This window comes from Giraffa tippelskirchi, chromosome 4 (genome assembly GCF_054371585.1).
Source record: "Giraffa tippelskirchi isolate mGirTip1 chromosome 4, T2T-mGirTip1v1.2.pri, whole genome shotgun sequence".
NCBI classification, from domain to species: Eukaryota; Metazoa; Chordata; class Mammalia; order Artiodactyla; family Giraffidae; genus Giraffa; species Giraffa tippelskirchi.
In genome coordinates this window covers 157,553,401-157,574,425 of record NC_137278.1, presented here as the reverse complement: position 1 = coordinate 157,574,425, position 21,025 = coordinate 157,553,401, and the positions used below count along the sequence as shown (strand labels likewise).

Below are 21,025 nucleotides of genomic sequence, written 5' to 3'. Positions count from 1 at the left end.
TCTTTTTCCCTTTTCTGTCAATTTAAGTCCTGATACAGTATACTATGGGCTTCTCAGGTGGCTCAGATGGTAAAGAATCTGCCTGCAGTGCAGGAGACTGTGTTCAATCCCTAGGTTGGGAAGATCCCCTGGAGAAGGGGATGGCGACCCACTCAAGTATTCTTTTTGGTTTTTTTTTTTTTAACTTTTGGAACCCTATAATTGACAGAATGGAAGTATACAAATGAATTTCAAAATGAAACCAATGCACCCAAGAGGGAGATCTAACATGAGATCAGCTCACAATGAAAATCTGGTCAGATGGAAGAAGGCAGAAGTCTAAAGCAGAGAGTGAGGAGGGATGTGTAAGAGAGAGGAAGGGCCCTGGGACCGAGTTTTCAAGACATGTTCAGCTGATGTCTTTAACTTCCAGGTCCCCAAGGCCTTAGTTGGTGGTTTGGGACCAACACATTATTTGGTCACAAAGAGCAGCAGTAGAGATCGCTGTATCTGGAATGGGGAGGGAGGTCAGAGATCTGGGGGGACTGTACACAGTCTATGACAAAGAGGACGGAGCTATGAGGGTGAGAGCGCTAATAAGGCTCTGTGTCCCCTTACAACAAGCCCCAACCAAACCACAGCAATGTACTATGAAAAATGACTCAGGTTACTACTTTAGTGGAAGATATGAAGTAGCTACAGGAAACTTCTGTGGAAAAAGTTCAGCTTATACGGAGAAAAATACACATTCAAGCACTGGATTATCTATAGTGCCACACTCAGAGTTGGTAGAGGAAAGGAGCTCTATCTGGGTGACTTGCAGAAAGAGGACAGGACAAGATGAAGACTAACAGAACTTTGTAGAGAATTGAATGCTTCAGTCCTCTCTGTGAAGAAAAGATGGCCTTGTGCAAGTCTTCCACTTTAGTATTCTTGCCTGGAGAATTCCATGAACAGTGGTACCTGGCAGGCTACAGTCCATGGTGTCGCAAAGAGTTGGACATGACTGAAGCAACTGAGCACACACACAGAGTACTATGCAGATCAGGTTTTGAGTATGTGTCTGTCCCTTTACTAGAGAATGGCTGGACCCTTGACTATGACTTTATTTAATTAAAAAAAAATCTGAATCTTCAAAACATAACGACACATTTATTAAAAGGGCTTAAATCCAAAAATCTGACAATATTTAATACTGGTGAGGATGTAGACCAACAGGAAATATCTTTCAATCTTCATGAAGATGGAAATGGTACAGCAGACAGCTTGGCTGCTCCTTATAAGTTAAACATAGACTAACTGTTCAAATTGGAATTTGTGTTCCTAGATATTTACCCAACTGATTTAAAAACTTACTGGGGTGGCTGTATGATTTTTTATCATTTGTCAAAGCTCACAGACTCTTATGGTACAAAGAACAAAAACTTACTACTTTGGTTGGTAATGTCATTTCTCACAGAAGTACAGGTTTACAACTGTGACAATTCTGTGCATGTATACTGGCATTGAACAAATTAAAATGAATAGACAACAAACAGTGGTGATCATAAGGTTTCTCAATGTTGGAAGGGGAGGTTATAGATTAGCAAAAGAGAAGGCTAGAATGAACATGGGAGATGGGATAAGATTAATGTAGATGCAGATGGGTAGATACAGAAAAACTTATAGCCATATATGTATACACATATGGGCTTCCCTAATAGCTCAGTGGTAAAGAATCCGACTGCCAATGCGGGATGGAGAAGGCATTGGCACCCCACTCCAGTACTCTTGCCTGGAAAATCCCATTGACGGAGAAGCCTGGTAGGCTGTAGTCCATGGGGTCGCTAAGAGTCGGACACGACTGAGCGACTTCACTTTCACTTTTCCCTTTCACGCACTGGAGAAGGAAATGACAACCCACTCCAGTGTTCTTGCCTGGGAAATCCCATGGACAGAGGAGCTTGGCAGGCTACCATCCATGGTGTCACAGAAGAGTTAGACACAACTTCGTGACTAAACAACAAAAGTGTACACATACACATTTACACACATGTATATTCTAGTTGCTTGTTGAAAGAGCCTAGAAGCAATGACACCTCAGTAGCAATAAGAACATCTAGTAACTCAATCCCGATTACTAATTGCATTCTCTAATAAAAGGAACTAGGAATCATTGGAGAAAAGGTTGATTCTGAGCAGGACCCTGTGAGGCTTTCCCAGGACAGTACTTCCGCCACTAAATCCTCTGCTTTAGTTCCTCTCTGAAGTACCTAGATAATAGTATTTGATGCAAATTTCCTGATTGTTGTGCAGATGTGAAAACCCTCCATCAGAGGGAAGGTGTTAACTACTTGACGACCATAAGCACAGAGCCTCAGGCCTCCTGGAACCTAAGGACTGATAAGTTAACCCCTGTGACACTACCCTGTTCCCCCATCATCAGCCAGTCGGAACCGTGCAGGATCTTATAACGTGCCTTGGGACACCCCCTCCCTCACCTGATATTTTAAAGATGCTTTGCCAAGACCTCTCTGGTAGTCTAGTGGTTAGGAATCTGTCTTTCAATGGAGGGGTTATGGGTTCCATCCCTGGTCAGGGAACTGACATCCCACATGCCTTGAGGAAAGAAAGTAAGTCAGTGCACACCACAACCTCTAAGCCTGTGCATGTTGGCTAGAGAGCTCACATGCTCTGGAGCCAACAGGCCACAACTAGAGAGAAGCCGGTGTCCCACAATGAAAGGTCCACATGCTACCATATATAAATAAATATTTTTAAAAATTCCTTTGTGGAAACCCTTTGGGGAGTTCAGGACTTTTTAGGGCGTGAGTCACCTGTCTCCTTCTGTGGCCTTGCAAGGAACCTTTCTCTGCTTCAAATTCTTACATTTCAGTTTGTTTCATCTCACTGTGCTTTGGGCACACAAATTTGCCTTAACAGTTCTAGGGATGGGGTAAGGGCCATGCTAGAACACTTCCTAACACCATACACAAAAATAAACTCAAAATGGATTAAAGATCTAAACGTAAGACCAGAAACTATAAAACTCCTAGAGGAAAACATAGGCAAAACACTCTCCGACATAAATCACAGCAGGATCCTCCATGACCCACCTCCCAGAATATTGGAAATAAAAGCAAAAATAAACAAATGGGACCTAATTAAAATTAAAAGCTTTTGCACAACAAAGGATACTATAAGCAAGGTGAAAAGACAGCCTTCAGAATGGGAGAAAATAATAGCAAACGAAGCAACAGACAAACAATTAATCTCAAAAATATACAATCAACTTCTGCAGCTGAATTCCAGCAAAATAAACGACCCAATCAAAAAATGGGCTAAAGAACTAAACAGACATTTCTCCAAAGAAGACATACAGATGGCTAACAAACACATGAAAAGATGCTCAACATCACTCATTATTAGAGAAATGCAAATCAAAACCACAATGAGGTATCATTTCACACCAGTCAGAATGGCTGCTATCCAAAAGTCTACAAGCAATAAATGCTGGAGAGGGTGTGGAGAAAAGGGAACCCTCTTACACTGTTGGTGGGAATGCAAACTAGTACAGCCACTATGGAGAACAGTGTGGAGATTCCTTAAAAAACTGGGAATAGAACTGCCATATGACCCAGCAATCCCACTGCTGGGCATACACACGGAGGAAACCAGAATTGAAAGAGACACGTGTACCCCAATGTTCATCGCAGCACTGTTTACAATAGCCAGGACATGGAAGCAACCTAGATGTCCATCAGCAGACGAATGGATAGGGAAGCTGTGGTACATATACACAATGGAATATTACTCAGCCATTAAAAAAAATACATTTGAATCGGTTCTACTGAGATGGATGAAACTGGAGCCCATTATACAGAGTGAAGTAAGCCAGAAAGAAAAACACCAATACAGTATACTAATGCATATATATGGAATTTGAAAGATGGTAACGATAACCCTATATGCAAGACAGAATAAGAGACACAGATGCATAGAACAATCTTATGGACTCTGAGGGAGAAGGGGAGGGTGGGACGTTCTGGGAGAATAGCATTGAAACATGTATATTATCATATGTGAAACATAACACCATTCCAGGTTCGATGCATGAGACAAATGCTCAGGGCCGGGGCAATGGGATGACCCAGAGGGATGGGATGGGGAGGGAGGTGGGTGGGGGGTCCAGGAGGGGGAACACATGTAAACCCATGGCTGATTCATGTCAATGTATGGCAAAAACTATTACAATATTGTAAAGTAATTAGCCCCCAACTAAAATAAATAAATTTATTAAAAAAAAAAAAGATGAGCCTGAAGAATCCTATAATATCAGAAAGTAAGGGAGAGCTTACAAACAACAACAAAAAACCGCCAAGCATTTTAAAAAGACACAGGAATCAACTTGAAAGAGTTCCAAATGAACAAAGATAGAAAGAATTGAGCAAAACATAAAGGACACGCATGTGTGGTAAGTTGCTTCAGTAAATATAAATATAAATATAAATATTATATAAATAAAATTATATATTTATATATAATATATAAAATTATATATTTATATTATATATAATATATAGCATTATATATTTATGTTACATATAGATATATACAATTATATATTTTATATTATATATTACTTATATAATATATATATTTATATATATATAAATTTATGCCATCTGCCAAAGAGAATTTTGCTACTTCCTTTCAAATTTGGATGCCTTTTCTTTTTATTGCCCAATGCTCTGGCTAGGGTTAGGACTTCCAAAATTATGTTGAATAGGAGTGGGCACTCCTGTCTTGTTTCTGATTTTAGAGGGAAAGCTTTCAACATTTTACCATTGAGTCTAAAATCACGTGCACGTTAAGTCGCTTCAGTCATGTCCAACGCTTTGCGACCCCATGAACTGTAGTCTGCCAGGCTCCTCTGTCCATGAGATTCTCCAGGCAAGAATACTGAAGTGGGTTGCCATGCCCTCCTCCAGGGGATCTTCCCAACTCAGGGATTGAAACCATGTCTCCTGTGGCTCCTGTATTGCTGGCAGATTCTTCACCGCTGAGCTATCAGGGATGTGGGTTTATCAAACATGACCTTTGTTATGTTTATGTATGTGTGTATGTTATAGGATGTAAATATTACTTATTTTACATCATAGTATTTAAGTTATGGGATATAAAGGAGCAGAGTAAACATCACTCAAGGGTTTTTACCTTCTCTTTTGGGGAAGTGATTAGTGTATTTGGGTTGTATGTAGGATAGCTGTATCATATTAGGTGGGGTTATGACCTTATTATTGTATTTTTTTGGGGGGGATTAAGTACGGTTCAGGCTTCCCTGGTGGCTCAGGTGGTAAAGAATCTGCCTGCAAGGTGGAAGACCGGGATTTGATCCCTGGGTCAGGAAGATTCCGTGGAGAAGGAAATGGTAACTCACTTCAGTATTCTTGCCTGGAGAGTTCCATGGACAGAGGAGCCTTGTGGGCTACAGTCCATGGGGTTGCACAGAGTCGGACATGACAGAGCGACTAACACTTTGACTTTGAATTATGGTTCAGAGAGATGTGCATAGGTTCCAAGTTGACAAGGGATGAATTTATTATTAATTTATTTCATGTGTCAACTTGACTACATCACAGGATGCTCAGATATCGAATTAAATATTATTTCTAGTGTGTCCCTGAGGGTGTTTCTGCAAGAGATTAGATTTTGAACTGGTGGCCTGCATAAAGCAGACTGCCTTCCCCAGTGTTGCAATGCTCACTGGCCTGAATAGAACAGGCTGAATTCTCTCTTTCTGCCTCTGACTGTTTAAGTGAAACATCTAGCTTTCCCTCCTCTTGGACTGGAATTTACATCACCACTTTTTTTGCATCTCCAGCTTGCAGAGGGCAGACTGTGAGACTTAGCCTCTGTAACCTCATGAGTCAACTCCATAAAGCAAACCTCATTCTAGATATCTCTATCTATGTATTATCATCTATCATCATCATCATCTATATATCTATCTACTATGTATCTATCTATGCTGCTGCTGCTGCTGCTAAGTCGCTTCAGTCGTGTCCGACTCTGTGCGACCCCATAGACTGCAGCCTACCAGGCTCCTCCGTCCATGGGGTTTCCCAGGCAAGAGTACTGGAGTGGGGTGCCATTGCCTTCTCCGTATCTATCTACACTTCTATGTAGTTCGATCACCTGTTCATCCTATGGCTTTTGTCTCTCTGAAGAATAAAAATTAATACAACTATTAAATGGTAGAGTTTTATTTGTAACTTACTATACTACGATCTTTTGATACTTCTTGCCAGAATTCTCAAAAGGTTCGTTTTTTGTTTGTTTGTTTGTTTTTCGTGGTAAAGTTTCTTAGTCTTGTTGTATCTGAGAATATTTTTATGGAATCCTTTCATTTAAAGTAAAACATTTTTAAGTCCTAAATTCTTGACTCAATTCCCTCAGTGTAGCCTTTAAAAAGTCAGATGGCAATATCAGTCTTTTTCCCCTTAAGGTCATCTATTCTTTCTTTCTGAGAGGATTTAGAAATTCTTAAATATTACTTATTCTAAATAGCATGTGTGCATGCTAAGTCACTTCAGTCATGTCCGACTCTTTGTGACCCTATGGACTGTAGCCCTCCAGGCTCCTCTGTCCCTGGGATTGTTCAGTCAAGAATACTGGAGTGGGTGGCCATGCCCTCCTCCAGGGGATCTTCCTGACCCAGGGATCAAATCTGCGTCTCTTACATCTCCTGTATTAGTAGATGGGTTCTTTATCACTAGCACCACCTGGGAGGCCCTCTAAATAGCATAGATATTCTTAAATTTTATCATATTATGTATCTGTGTTTTCCTCCTTAAATGTTATGTTTAGTCTTCTATGAGCGTTTTCTATTTGAAATTGTACACACACACACACATATATGAAATTCAGATAAATTCTTAATGTAACTGTTCTTAAACAATTTCCACCTATGTCTAGCCTGGAGCAAAAAAATAATGAGATAGCTGTGGTGTTCTCTAAGTTCAAAAGAAACGTCTATTTATTTTAAGATTGTAATTTTTTTTCCCCCAAATTGCTTAGTCGAAAAGAAAACATGAAAAAGTTATTGTCAGACAGAAAAGTCTTTCTTAAAAAGTGTTTCCTAAATCATGGTCTTTGATTCTTTACTTCTACTTTTACAATGACAATTAAGAAACAATAATTATAACAATGACAAAAATTACCAAAACTTGACTAGGCCTACAAGGCACCATGCGAAATGAAGCAGAAAAAAATTGCTCAGAAATTCATTAAATTTAAATCTATTGCAAACTATTATCTGTCTGAAAACAACTTGTGTATAATAAATCCCAGTGGGGAGATTCTAGGTCTGTTTGATAGGACGGTAATGAAGGAAGTTTTTGCACAATGTAGTTACAAACATTAAAACTTCAAGAAGAGAAGCTGTAAAATCACTGGTGATTGGGAGACATGTTTCTTCTGTATATGCAGTTTCCACTCAAATATCACAAATGATTTATCATATGTCATCAACTGACTTTTTCTGTCCTAATTCATCTCTTCTAACTTCTGAAACTGAAAAAACTCCTAGACAATCTCTATTACCACCAAAATTACTTAATGAATATATTACACAATTGTTCATTTTAGTCACCTATTCTGATACTATATCTAAAAAATTTATTCAATGTGGATAATAGATCCCAGATTTAAGGAGCAGAATTATTTATTCTTCATAATTAGAAAAAAATCAGTTCCTAAGCTAATCTCTTAAGTTTTGCTATCTTTTTAATTTTAAAAAGGTGGATTAAATTGAGTTGACTGTTAATTTATTAATTTTTAAATTGAAGTATAATTGATTTAATTTTATTTTTAAATTGAAACACAGTTGTATTTAATTTCTGCTATACAGCCAAGTTCTTCTGTGTATAATTCTTCTGTGTATTCTTGCCACCTCTTCTTAATATCTTCTGCTTCTGTTAGGTCCATAACATTTCTGTCCTTTATTATGAAGAACTATACAAAAAAGATCTTCATGACCCAGATAATCATGATAGTGTGATCACTGACCTAGAGCCAGACATCTTGGAATGCACTACGTACAAAGTTAGTGGGGGCGATGGAATTCCAGTTGAGCTATTTCAAGTCCTAAAAGATGATGCTGTGAAAGTGCTGCACTCAATATGTCAGCAAACTGGGAAAAACCAGCAGTGGCCACAGGACTGGAAAAGGTCAGTTTTCATCCCAATCTCAAAGAAGGGCAATGCCAAAGAATGCTCAAACTACTGCACAATTGCACTCATCTCACATGCTAGCAAAGTAATGCTCAAAATTCTCCAAGCCAGGCTTCAGCAGTACGTGAACCATGAACTTCCAGATGTTCAAGCTGGATTTAGAAAAGGCAGAGGAACCAGAGATCAAATTTCCAACATCCTTTGGATCACTGAAAAAGCAAGAGAGTTCCAGGAAAACATCTAATTCTATTTTATTGACTACACCAAAGCCTTTGACTGTGTGGATCACAACAAACTGTGGAAAATTCTGAGAGATGGGAATATCAGACCACCTTACCTGCCTCCTGAGAAATCTGTATGTAGGTCAAGAACCAACAGTTAGAACCAGACATGGAACAACAGACTGGTTCCAAATAGGAAAAGGAGTATTTCAAGGCTGTATATCATCACCCTGCTTATTTTACTTATGTACAGAGTACATCATGCAAAATGCTGGGCTTGGTGAAGCACAAGTTTGAATCAAAATTGTTGGGAGAAATATCAATAACCTCAGATACGCAGATGACACCACCCTTATGGCAGAAAGCAAAGAAGAACTAAAGAGCTTCTTGATGAAAGTGAAAGAGGAGAGTGAAAAAGTTGGCTTAAAACTCAACATTCAGAAAACTAAGATCATGGTATGCGGTCCCATCACTTCATGGCAAATAGATGGGGAAACAATGGAAACAGTATACTGAGACTTTATTTTCTTGGGCTCTAAAATCACTGCAGATGGTGACTGTAGCCATGATATTAAAAGACGCTTGCTTCTTGGAAGAAAAGTTATGACCAAGCTCAGTTCAGTTCAGTTCAGTTCAGTTGCTCAGTCGTGTCTGAATCTTTGCGACCCCAAGAATCGCAGCACACCAAGCCTCCCTGTCCAGCACCAACTCCTGCAGTTTACCCAAACTCATGTCCATCGAGTCGGTGATGCCATCCAATCATCTCATCCTCTGTCGTGCCCTTCTTCTCCTGCCTTCAACCTTTCCCAGCAACAGGGTCTTTTCAAATGAGTCAGCTCTTCGCATCAGGGGGCCAAAATATTGGAATTTCAGCTTCAACATCAGTCCTTCCAATGAACAGTCAGGACTGATCTCCTTTAGGATGGACTGGTTGAATCTTCTTGCCATCCAAGGGACTCTCAAGACTATTCTCCAACACCACAGCTCACAAGCATCAAAAGCATCTTCGGTTCTCAGCTTTCTTTATAGTCCAACACTCACATCCATACATGACTACTGGAAAAACCATAGCCTTGACTAGACAGACCTTTGTTGACAAAGTAATGTCTCTGCTTTTTTAATATGCACTCTAGGTTGGTCATAACTTTCCTCCCAAGGAGTAAGTGTCTTAATTTCATTGCTGTAATCACCATCTACAGTGATTTTGGAGCCCAAAATAATAAAGTCAGCCACTGTTTCCCCATCTATTTGCCACGAAGTGACGGGACTGGATGCCATGATCTTAATTCTCTGAATGTTGAGCTTTAAGCCAACTTTTTCACTGTCCTCTTTCACTTTCATCAAGAGGCTCTTTAGTTCTTCTTTGCTTTCTGCCATAAGGGTGGTGTCATCTACATATCTGAGGTTATTCATATTTCTCCCGGCAATCTTGATTCCAGCTTGTGCTTCTTCCAGCCAGCGTTTCTCATGATGTATTCTGCATATAAGTTAAATAAGCAGGGTGACAATATACAGCCTTGACGGACTCCTTTTCCTATTTGGAATCAGTCTGTTGTTCCATGTCCAGTTCTAATTGTTGTTTCCTGACCTGCATACAGATTTTCAGGAGGCAGGTCAGGTGGTCTGGTATTTCCATCTCTTTCAGAATTTTTCACAGTTTATTGTGATCCACACAGTCAAAGGCTTTGGCATAGTCAATAAAGCAGAAATAGATGTTTTTCTGGGACTCTCTTGCTTTTTCAATGATCCCGTGGGTGTTAGCAATTTGATCTCTGGTTCCTCTGCCATTTCTAAAACCAGCTTGAACATCTGGAAGTTCATGGTTCATGTATTGCTGAAGCCTGGCTTGGAGAATTGTGAGCATTATTTTACTAGCATGTGAGATGAGTGCAACTGTGCAGTAGTTTGAGCTCTCTTTGGCATTGCCTTTCTTTGGGATTGGAATGAAAACTGACCTTTTCCAGTCCTGTGGCCACTGCTGGTTTTTCCCAGTTTGCTGACATATTGAGTGCAGCACTTTCACAGCATCATCTTTTAGGACTTGAAATAGCTCAACTGTAATTCCATCACCTCCACTAGCTTTGTTCATAGTAATGCTTTCTAAGGCCCACTTGACTTCACATTCCAGGATGTCTGGCTCTAGGTGATTGATCACACCATCATGATTATCTGGGTTGTGAAGATCTTTTTTGTACAGTTCTTCTGTTTATTCTTGCCACCTCTTCTTAATATCTTCTGCTTCTGTTAGGTCCATACCATTTCTGTTCTTTATTGAGCCCATCTTTGCATGAAATGTTACCTTGGTATCTCTAATTTTCTTGAAGAGATCTCTAGTCTTTCCCATTCTATTGTTTTCCTCTATTTCTTTGCATTGATAGCTGAGGAAGGTTTTCTTATCTCTCCTTGCTATTCTTTGGAACTCTGCATTCAGATGAGCATATCTTTCCTTTCCTCCTTTGCTTTTTGCTTCTCTTCTTTTCACAGCTATTTGTAAGGCCTCCTTGTAGGTCTTCATAGAACCATTCAACTTCAGCTTCTTCAGGGTTACTGGCCGGGAAACAGACTTGGATTACTGTGATATTGCATGGTTTGAGGGAAGACTAAGTAACTAGTAAAAATTTAAAGTAATTATCCTCACCAAGGGAAACACAAGGAATTGGAAAGCATTCCTGGAAAACTTATAAAAACTCTTAGTGAAATAGTCATTTTTTCCAAGATTTACTTGGCCTGTCCCAGGTGGCTCAGTGGGTAAAGAATCCACCTGCAATGCAAGAGACACAGGAGTTGTGGGTTTGATCCCTGGGTTTGGAAGATCCCCTGGAGGAAGAAATGACAACCCACTCCAATATTCTTGCCTGGAAATTGCATGGAAATAGCCTAGCAGGCTACAGTCCATGGGGTTGCAAAGAGTCAGACACAACTGGGCGACTAGGCAAGCAAGCAACCTGGGCTGTGAGCAATTATGGTAGCTCATAACAGCCCTTACAAGGTGAGTCTAAGTCTACAACTTTCATAAGTTTTTTACATGATTAGTACTTTTTAATTGTGATACGATTAAATGAATAGTATCCATCAAGTAAGAATTTTGTTCTATCCCCTTCCTTCCCCCTCATTATGAAATGTTATGAAACATACACAAGAAGGGAGAGAAGAGTTCTGAGACAAAGAGAAATTAAAGCCTGGTTCTATTCTACTACTGCAGGAGTCTTCAGCAAACTCTCTCTCTATATATGTGCTGTGTTCTAAATTTTGAGAATGGTATTCACCTACTCTTTTGTGAATTTTACCTCATGGTATAATATACTTTGATATATGGTATTTATCATGTGTGTACTTCCAGCTAAAATACCCATTACACTAGCTTCATATACCATTCCTTTATTTTCATCCACAGATATACATTTACTTATAGGTAATATCATTGGAGGTCTTCCAAGGCAGGTCTAAGTCTATAACTTTTTTTGAACTTTTAAAATGATTACTACTTTTAACTGTAATGCTATTAAATGAATAGCATCTTGGGTCAAAGCCATTCCTATTCAAAACATAAAGCACATATACAAATAAGCTTATTTCCCAAAGATATCTACTGTTAACATTAATGTTTCTGTATATATCCATATAAACACTATTCTTTACTATTTAAGGGAAATTGTACAGCATAGGTTTTTAATTCAACTTTGCCTATTTATTAATTTTATTTATTGGTTACATTATTTTCATCATTATTTTTTTTTTTTACTTTTCATTTTTTTTTTTTTTTTGCATCAGATGTGGTTCAAGCTGCATAATCTCAACATATTTGGGGGATCTTTAATTACATAAATATTTGATGAATGTCTATGTGCCAGAGATAGTGTTTATGCTGTTTCAAAGTCTCCATTTTGTTATTTTATATTAATTCAGGGGTTTTTTTTTGGTCACATCAGATTTCAGTCTTAAATATATAAAACAGAACTATTTTTCCTTTAAACTTAAGTTAATGTCATCCTTTCTGTTATCTGGAGATCTTTTTTTGGGTACCTAACATATTCAAGTAGGCATTTAGAAATGTATGCTGCTTAGAAAAGTAGACATACTTGAAGAAAGGAATGGTAATGCCCAGTAGTAGGAGAACAGTATGGAGTCCCCTTAAAAAACTAGGAATAAAACTACTATATGACCCTAGATTTTAAAGGCATCTCCATACTGTTCTCCATAGTCGCTGTATTAATTTACATCCCCACCAATAGTTCAAGAGGCTTCCCTTTTCTCTACACCCTCTCCAGCATTTACTATTTGTAGATTTTTTGATGACGGCCATTTTGATTGGTGTGAGGTGATACCTCATTGTAGTTTTAATTTGAATTTCTCTAAGAATGAGCGATGTTGAGCATCTTTTTGTATGTTTATTAGCCATCTGTATGTCTTCTTTGGAGAAATGTCTGTTTAGGTCTTTTGCCCACTTTTTGATTGGGTTGCTCTTCTGGTAGTGAGCTGCATGATCTGCTTGTATATTTTGGAGATTAATCCTTCATTGGTGGTTCCATTTGCAATTATTTCCTCCCATTCTGAGGGTTGTCTTTTCATCTTGTTTATAGTTTACTTTGCTGTGCAAAAGTTTGTAAGTTTAATTAGGTCTCATTAGTTTATTGTTTTTATTTCCATTACTCTATGATATCTCTACAATGATAAAAATAGTACACAAGAGGTTAAAGCTAGTCAGTAAAATTGTTTTGAAGTTCAAAATATGCAGTTTATATGTGCTTAGAAAAATGCTTGACATAATTTGAGTTTTCAATAAATTTAATAAATTATTTTGTCACAGTGGTTGTTTCAAGTTACTCCAAAAATCATTTTTAGAATAAAAAATACACGAATTCAATGAATTAAAAACAAAAGTTTTTTTTTTGACTATAAGATTAATAAGATGAAATATGCAAAGCAACTTTCAGTCATATGCCTTAAAAGAAGTATATATCACAAGTAATTAGGCAGTGATATTTCAAGGTGGTAGATTATATCTAGCCTGATATCAAATATTGGTAATGGGATTTTTTTCAAGGGACTCCAGCAAGGTGTTATAAAAGATAATTCAGTTGCTGCTGAAAGGAGATCCTAACTGAAAATAAGGACTTTGCATCCGGAGATGAGAAGAGTATGGGACAATAATGCATTTGTCTTTTTACATTTTAAAAGGATGTCAGTTAGAGGATCAAACAGATCAATACTCAGATACTGAGTATTGATTCAGGAGCAGAATTTTGGAAAGAAGCTCTGATAGTCAGGTGGGTAGAACCTTGCTACAGAGAAGCATACTTTAAAGAAAAAACTTTCTAATAAGGAGCCTTGTCCAAAATAACTTAGTCCCAAGAGTATTCTATAAGTGACGAAATCACTGAGTGTTCCTTGTGTAGTCCTCATGGGATAGTTCTGGAGTTTGTCCTTGTTACAAAATTATAATTGACTTATTTTTCAGTCCTCTCTCAGAGGGACTTCTTCCTCCAAAATTCTGAAAAACTTTCTGCTGCAATTCTCTGAAATAGTTTCATGGGACGGGAAAAAACTTTGACTACCATGGATTCTGGTTGCTACAATTTGTGTAGCTCATCAGGGACCAGGGAGTCTAGTTGCTTGTCTTAAATTTCCATTTTGCTCCCATCTTCAGTCTAAGGCCTGTGAAGCATGTTAGCATGGAGGCAAGAGATTTTCATGCAGTTTGATTTCATAGATTCATTGTCACCTACTTCAATTTTGGTAGCAAAATATCCATAATTATCTAAGAGAACTAAAGAGATTCCTAGTCCATCATCTTCACTCAGTGTTCATGAAGACAAATACAACAGGTTTTCAAACAAGACTGTATTAAAGAAAGAGCAAAATTTAATAATAGGTAATGGAAAATTATGGACCTACAGGCAATACCACTAATGAAGAACATGGTCATGCCATGCTTAAGAGGGTTGTTATTTTATTGGGGAGTAAACAATATTTGAGATTAATTTTGATATTGTCTTTGAGAGTTTTTTTTTTCAACTACATCTTTTTTCCTAGACTGAAATAAAAAGAATTTGGATCTCCGCAGCTTTACGTGAAAAAGTTCACAAGACAGAAATATACATTCAGGTAAGAATAATTATAGAAAAAACACACCTATTTTAGCCACATAATAAGGCAGCCAAGAACATTTTCTATATGATTAAAATATATTTTCCTTGAATTTCAAAATGTGCCATGAGTGAAAGATTATCAAGATGAAAGTGAACCTTGATAATTCATATTCCAATACCTGAAGGAAGATCATGGTTAAATCAGACTGGTGATATGATAACTGATGTTTAAAATATATTACTAATGATGTGTATTCTATGATCTCTTTTATCTCTTGTTGCATTTCTTAGAATTCAAAATTATAAAAATCCTCTAATTTGATTATTTCTTGCCTAATACGAACTCTTTATAATTCTTCTATGAATAGAGGTGAATCTTATCACAGTCCATATCCTATAATTTTGTACAAAGGCGATATATATGATATTACTCTACTATATTATCCTAGGTTAGGTTATCCTTGAAATATTAATATATTACTTCTATTGATACAGCATCAAAAATGTAACATTTGACTTGGCCTAAGAACAAAATTTCTTCTCCATCTTCTACTTCTTCTTCCTCTTTGCCTCCTTTTTAAACAGGAGCAAAGTGCAAGGTTTATTAATCATGTGACTCTTTGCAGAAAGAAGTTACATGTAAAATAATTTTAGCATGTTTCAAAGGTACTTTCTCTTCTGAGTCTTTTTTTGACTGCAAACCAACACACGGTGACCTATGCTTGAAAATGTTCCATTCAGTTTTATGCCTAAAAAGAGTCATTCTATTAGTTCTAGAATAAAATATAACTGTTTTCATGGATGTTAACCTGTAAACTTAATTTAATTTATTCTGTCACATCCTACTAAAACCAAATTACAATTATTTGAATGGGTTTCACACATGTAGTTTAGCAGTAGAGTGAGGCTAGTGACTGAGAATAGTATTATTTGTTCAGCCATTTACCCATGAATTAATTTCATGGTTTTTTGGTCGTGCACTGTGTGGCTTGTGGGATCTTAGTTCTCCAACCAGGAATCAAACTTGGGCCCTTGGCAGTGAAAGCATGGAGTCTTAACCACTGGACCACCAGGGAATTCCCTTATGTTTGTTTTTTTTTTTGAGAAAGTTACTGGGAAAACCAACAAATGAAAGAAGCAGAGAAAGTCATGAAGGTTTCAGGATCCAGGGGATTTTTTGTGGACCATAAAAAACACAAAATAAAAGCTCTTACAATTGAGGGAATCTTGAGATTCAAAATGAAACTCAGCATACTTTCTAAGGTTTTGATTGTTAGTACACATTCATTTTAATTTTGGTAAAAATATTTTGTGGATCATTTGCTGGCTTTTATTATTCATACCAGTCTTTGAAAGGATAAATGACAGTTGGTTTAAGTATCATCAAGAAGAAAAGATGTGTAAGGTTATCCTTAATTGCTAGACAACTTAATTGACAATGAGTGTATTGTTTCATAGAGAAATAATAGAAATATTTAAAATTAACAAAAATTGTCTTGATTGCTTAACAGGCCACCCAAATTCAAATAAGTTAATTTGGATGCTTCCAGGAAGTCAATACTTTTGTTCTCAAAACTACTGAGCTCTAACCATCATATTATGAGTTCAGTAAAATTTGCTATTTAATATATTCTTTTACACAGTTAACATTTTTGATTGGTTCTTTCTCTCATTTGGAAAAGTGTGAGATGAAGTGATTGTCTTGACAGATTTATATAGAGAAAACCAGGATCAATAAACTTCACAGGATAAAAAATATAAAGGTATCACTCACATTTTACTGCCTCACTTAAATAAAATTAGACTAGTTCCAGAAGTCGAAGATTGATTTTATTTTAAAAGATCTCAAAGTAAGGCAATTTAGTTGTTTAGTAATGTACTTGCAATTGTAAGAGCTCTTTTGTGTAGAAAGTTCATATTATCTTGGAATGTACTTTTAGCTTCTTTTCCTTCATTTATCTTTTATTACTGAATTGAAGCAAAGTATTACATATAAAAGTGAATATTTAATGATAAAATTTATGGAAGTGTCTTTTTCTTAGTACAAGCTTATCAGATTTTAGTATTTTGAAATTACAGATGACATCTCACAAAATATCTCGTTTGACAAACTCTGTTGTGTTGAAATTAACACTAGACTTGATTTCAAAACATTTCATCTTGAGTATAAATTTCATTTTTAACCAGTTGTGTTACCTCAGGCAAGTCAAACTCTCTCTCATATTTCTTTTGCTATATGTGTAATCTTAATAGAATAATGGATATGAAAATGTCATTCAACTACAAAGTAGTTTTAGATGTAAAGTGTTATTTGTGATACTAGCAAAAGAGTAGAAACTTTGCTGACTTTCTCTTATGCCTTTAAGCAGAAGTTTGCCATGGGTGACGAGGGAGGAGACAACCATTCAGAAGTGACTGACTTCATTCTTGTAGGCATCAGGGTCCGTCCAGAGCTCCACAATCTCCTTTTCCTACTTTTCCTGATTGTTTATTGGATGGTCCTTCTGGGGAACCTTAGCATGATTGGCATCATTGTGACTGATCCCCGGCTGAACACACCAATGTATTTCTTCCTAGGCAATCTCTCCATCATTGACCTCTCCTACTCCACTGTTATTGTACCCAAAGCCATGGTCAACATCCTGTCTCAGAAAAAGACCATATCCTTTGCAGGTTGTGTGGCTCAGCTGTTTCTTTATGCACTTTTCATGGTAACAGAGGCCTTTGTCTTGGCAGCCATGGCTTATGACCGGTTCATTGCCATCTGCAACCCACTTCTCTATACTGTCCGCATGTCAAGAAGTCTCTGTATCCAGCTGGTGGCTGGTTCTTATCTCTGTGGCTGGGTCAGTTCCATCCTTCAAATCAGTGTAACATTTTCAATGTCTTTCTGTGCCTCTCGAGTCATTGATCACTTCTACTGTGATTCAAACCCAATTGAGAAGATCTCCTGTTCCAATGTCTTTATGAATAAGATGGTGTCACTTAGTTTGGCTATTCTTATTATTTTGCCCACGATAGTTGTTATTGTAGTATCTTACATGTATATTGTGTCCACAGTTTTAAAGATCCGCTCCAGTGAAGGAAGGAAGAAAGCCTTCTCCACTTGCAGCTCTCATCTGGGGGTTGTAAGTTTGCTTTATGGGACTGTCTCCTTTGTGTATCTCACACCACCAAATAACCCAGAACTTCGTAAAGTGGCTTCAGTATGTTACATTTTATTCACACCTATGCTGAACCCTTTAATCTACTCTCTAAGAAATAAGGATGTTAAAGATGCCATGAGAAAAGTTGTATGGAAGAAAAAAGTTTTACTCTAAATATGCTTCCACTTTTACTTTTTCGTGCATCCTTTAATTTTGTTCTCCAAATCTTCTAGACTTATGCATTTAAAGCTCAAGTTGTTTCTCAAACCAAAGCAAAACCAAAAACCTTAACAGTTTTATTCAACAGCATTAATAATATCCTATTAAAATTCTACAAATTCACTTTTCACTATTTACTTTTCACTTTTACACAAGGCAAAGATAAATCTGAAAGTTTTGGACAGCCATGAAAATTTATTGTATTTTTACAAAGAGATATATTTTTCACTCTCCAGGCCATAGTATATATGTAAATGGAGAAGAATAAAATATTATTGTTTCTCTTCCAAGTATACCTAAGTAAAATTTAGAAAATATTTAAGTATAAGGATTCATTTGGAAACTGTGTGACACAACTGGTTTATATGCAAATAACAGTATAAATGCTAGTGTTGTGTTTTGTTTTTAACGTTATGCCAAAGATGTGAGGACATGTGTATATGATGAAAAGAAAAAGGAAAGGTTACATAAACAGTGACTTTTGTTGAATTAAATAGGGGCCAAATAAAAATGAGCATGGGAAGATTGCATTCATTTGGTTTAAATTATGACATTTGTTTGGTTTTCCTTGAATGGCATGGTCATCCGACTTTCCTCCCATATGATGAGAACATTTTATGATATTTATGATATTTTACAGCTCATGTCCTCTATCATTTGGGTAATACAAATTATTGGTAGTGAATATGCTATTAACGGGGGGGCTTCCCAGGTGGTGCTAGTGGTAAAGAATCCACCTGCCAATGCAAGAGATGCAAGAGATGCAGGTTTGATCCCTGGGTCAGGAAGATCCCCTGAAGTAGGAAATGGCAACCCATTCCAGTATTCTTGCCTGGAAAATCTTATGGACAGAGGAGCCTGGCAGGTTACAGTCCATGGAGCCGCAAAGAGTCAGACATGACTGAGTGACTGAACACACACACACACACATGCGATTAATGAAAACACTCAGTTGAAATAAAGTCTGTTTGAAAATCTCAGTTAAAAATATCTTAAGGCTTTATAATAAGCTCTACGGATAGTTGAGTTATATGTAAATGTACATACATGTTTGTGTGCACGCATGTGTGTATTTGTCTGTGTATGAATATGTTTGGGTTATTTGAATATGGGGTAATTTTAAAATGTGATTAGTTCTAATATCAGATGTCAATTGAGAAGGGAAGGTGGGTTAAAGCAGCATCTCATAGGTCTGATAGGTATTAAACTTAGGAAGCCAAGTTCTAGAGAAAGTTGTGCCAGAGTTACCATTTTTACAGTTGATGTAAGTAATGCTTTAGCTAAAAAATTACAATGCCTAAGTCAGGATAACATTACATTCTAGGCAAGAACTAATCCTAAGAAATAAAATATAATTATGAGTTTTGTGCATACACTTGGCATTGAGAAAACCTAAAATATGGGTCTTTGATAAGGTCTTCTGTTTTTTTGCTTTTAAGATAGCAAAACCTCCTTTGATGAATGCACAACGGCAAACATCTTCATGGGTTAATGTTGATTAGGGTAAGAGATTTGAGAAATGAATATTCTTATTGAATAGACAAAGTGAGAAGCTAAGTGACTTAATAAATCAAGATTATATTTATCTTTCTCCCTAAACTGGTGAATCTACCATTTTTCTTGATGCTCAGATGCTGCCATTTTCCTTGATATTCTGAAAAATATCATTTAAGAGGGAAATGTGAATTCAAATCAGCTTGGGAAATTGATCTTTGACATTGATTATTATAAGTCTGGAAAATACCCTTTTTAGGTTTTGGTCTTACTTATTTCCATTGCATATCTGATACCCTTAGAGTATCACTCTTTGATGTATCTAACAAGTGTGAGTTATTAAAGACTATTTGGAAAAGGCAACAAAATACTGATTAGTAATAAGGCCTAGATTCATTTGCTTTAGATTTTAGTCTGGTGGATTATATTTTCTGTTTTGCAGCTATAACAGATTACAGTATTCCAATGTATAACCTTCAAAGTGGCATTGCTTAAACCACTCCAGATGTAGGAAGAAACCTGGGAAAGTTGAAAATCAAGGCAGAATGCTTTCAAAGGTGTTAAGTTAAGCTCTCTCTTACTTCTTCTAATTGTCATAAACATTATTCTTGGTAAATTTTTTTTCTGGTTTCACAGGCCTTATATGAAAAGTGCCTAATTTATATCTCTCTTGTTATGTGTGCCATCAAGATTCCATCAGAACCACCCGATGTCTTATCAACTTTTTGTTGGCTTTTATTGATGAAGTATTTCCTTTTTCAACGTTGCATGGATTGCTTATGAAACACTGTCACATTCCAAGGGAGTCTAAAAATTGTATTCTCCATCATGTACATCATAAGTCGTTACTTTGAGGGAACTTTAAGTCTGTATTCACATGGAGAAGTCTCTCAATAGTGATATGATTTTGAGAGGCAGAGGATTGCATTAGATGTCTCAAACACTCTCCTTCACAATGCACTGTCTCTTCTTCCCTGGTTACAAGTTTTGGGACATACGCATATATTGATTGTCCTATAATTCCATGTGTTAAATTTTGTCTTTAAATTTTTTGGATTGTTAATGTTTATCTAATGTTTAGTGCATTGAACTTTGGTGAGGACATTTAGAATAATATTTTCTATTGCCAGAGTGCTAAGATTATCCGACTCAGATAATTTCAAATGATAATTCAAATATTCATAAATATAAGTTAAAATTACTAAATTAAACATCTGTTGGACAAGCACCAAAAGCATGCTCCATTTGTTTTCCTTAGGATAGTTTTAACTCTTATTACAAGGTTTAAGTTGTTGTAGTAATTGGAGTAGCTGAACTGATTAGATATTGCAAAAATGCTGAAATTTGAATTGATATTGGACTGTTACTCTTGTGAATTGAGTATATGTCACTTTATCCCATCCCATAATACCAGTATAAGTCATAAAATCAATAAAATTTTTTGAGTGTGTGTACGCTACTATATAATTGAGGACAAAGCTACTTACTGTTAAGGGCTGGGCAGGGAGGGAGAGGAAGAAGAGGGAAAGGATGGGATAAGAAAGAAGCAAGGTATCCTGGAACTTAAAAAGGAATCCATTTCAATCATTTCTTTTTTATTTTTAACTTGAAGTACAGATTTTATTTTCTTTTCTTAAAATATTCTTTTTCAAATTATTTTCCCA

General features: G+C 36.7%; 2 protein-coding genes across 2 annotated transcripts in view; one reads left to right on the top strand and one right to left on the bottom strand.

The window, feature by feature from the left end:
- The window catches only part of TESPA1 (thymocyte expressed, positive selection associated 1), a 276,752-nt gene that overhangs the window by 136,237 nt on the left and 119,490 nt on the right, over positions 1 to 21,025 (bottom strand). The gene's annotated exons all lie outside the window — the stretch shown is intronic.
- LOC145546935 (olfactory receptor 9K2-like) lies at positions 16,881 to 19,122 on the top strand. Its single transcript, XM_081595314.1, has one exon. It carries the CDS (start codon positions 16,881 to 16,883, stop codon positions 17,820 to 17,822), a length of 942 nt encoding a protein of 313 aa, XP_081451440.1. The 3' UTR covers positions 17,823 to 19,122.

Excerpts from the sequence above, each read along its gene's own strand:
- LOC145546935 (XM_081595314.1), top strand. The coding sequence starts at position 16,881 with ATGGGTGACGAGGGAGGAGACAACCATTCAGAAGTGACTGACTTCATT.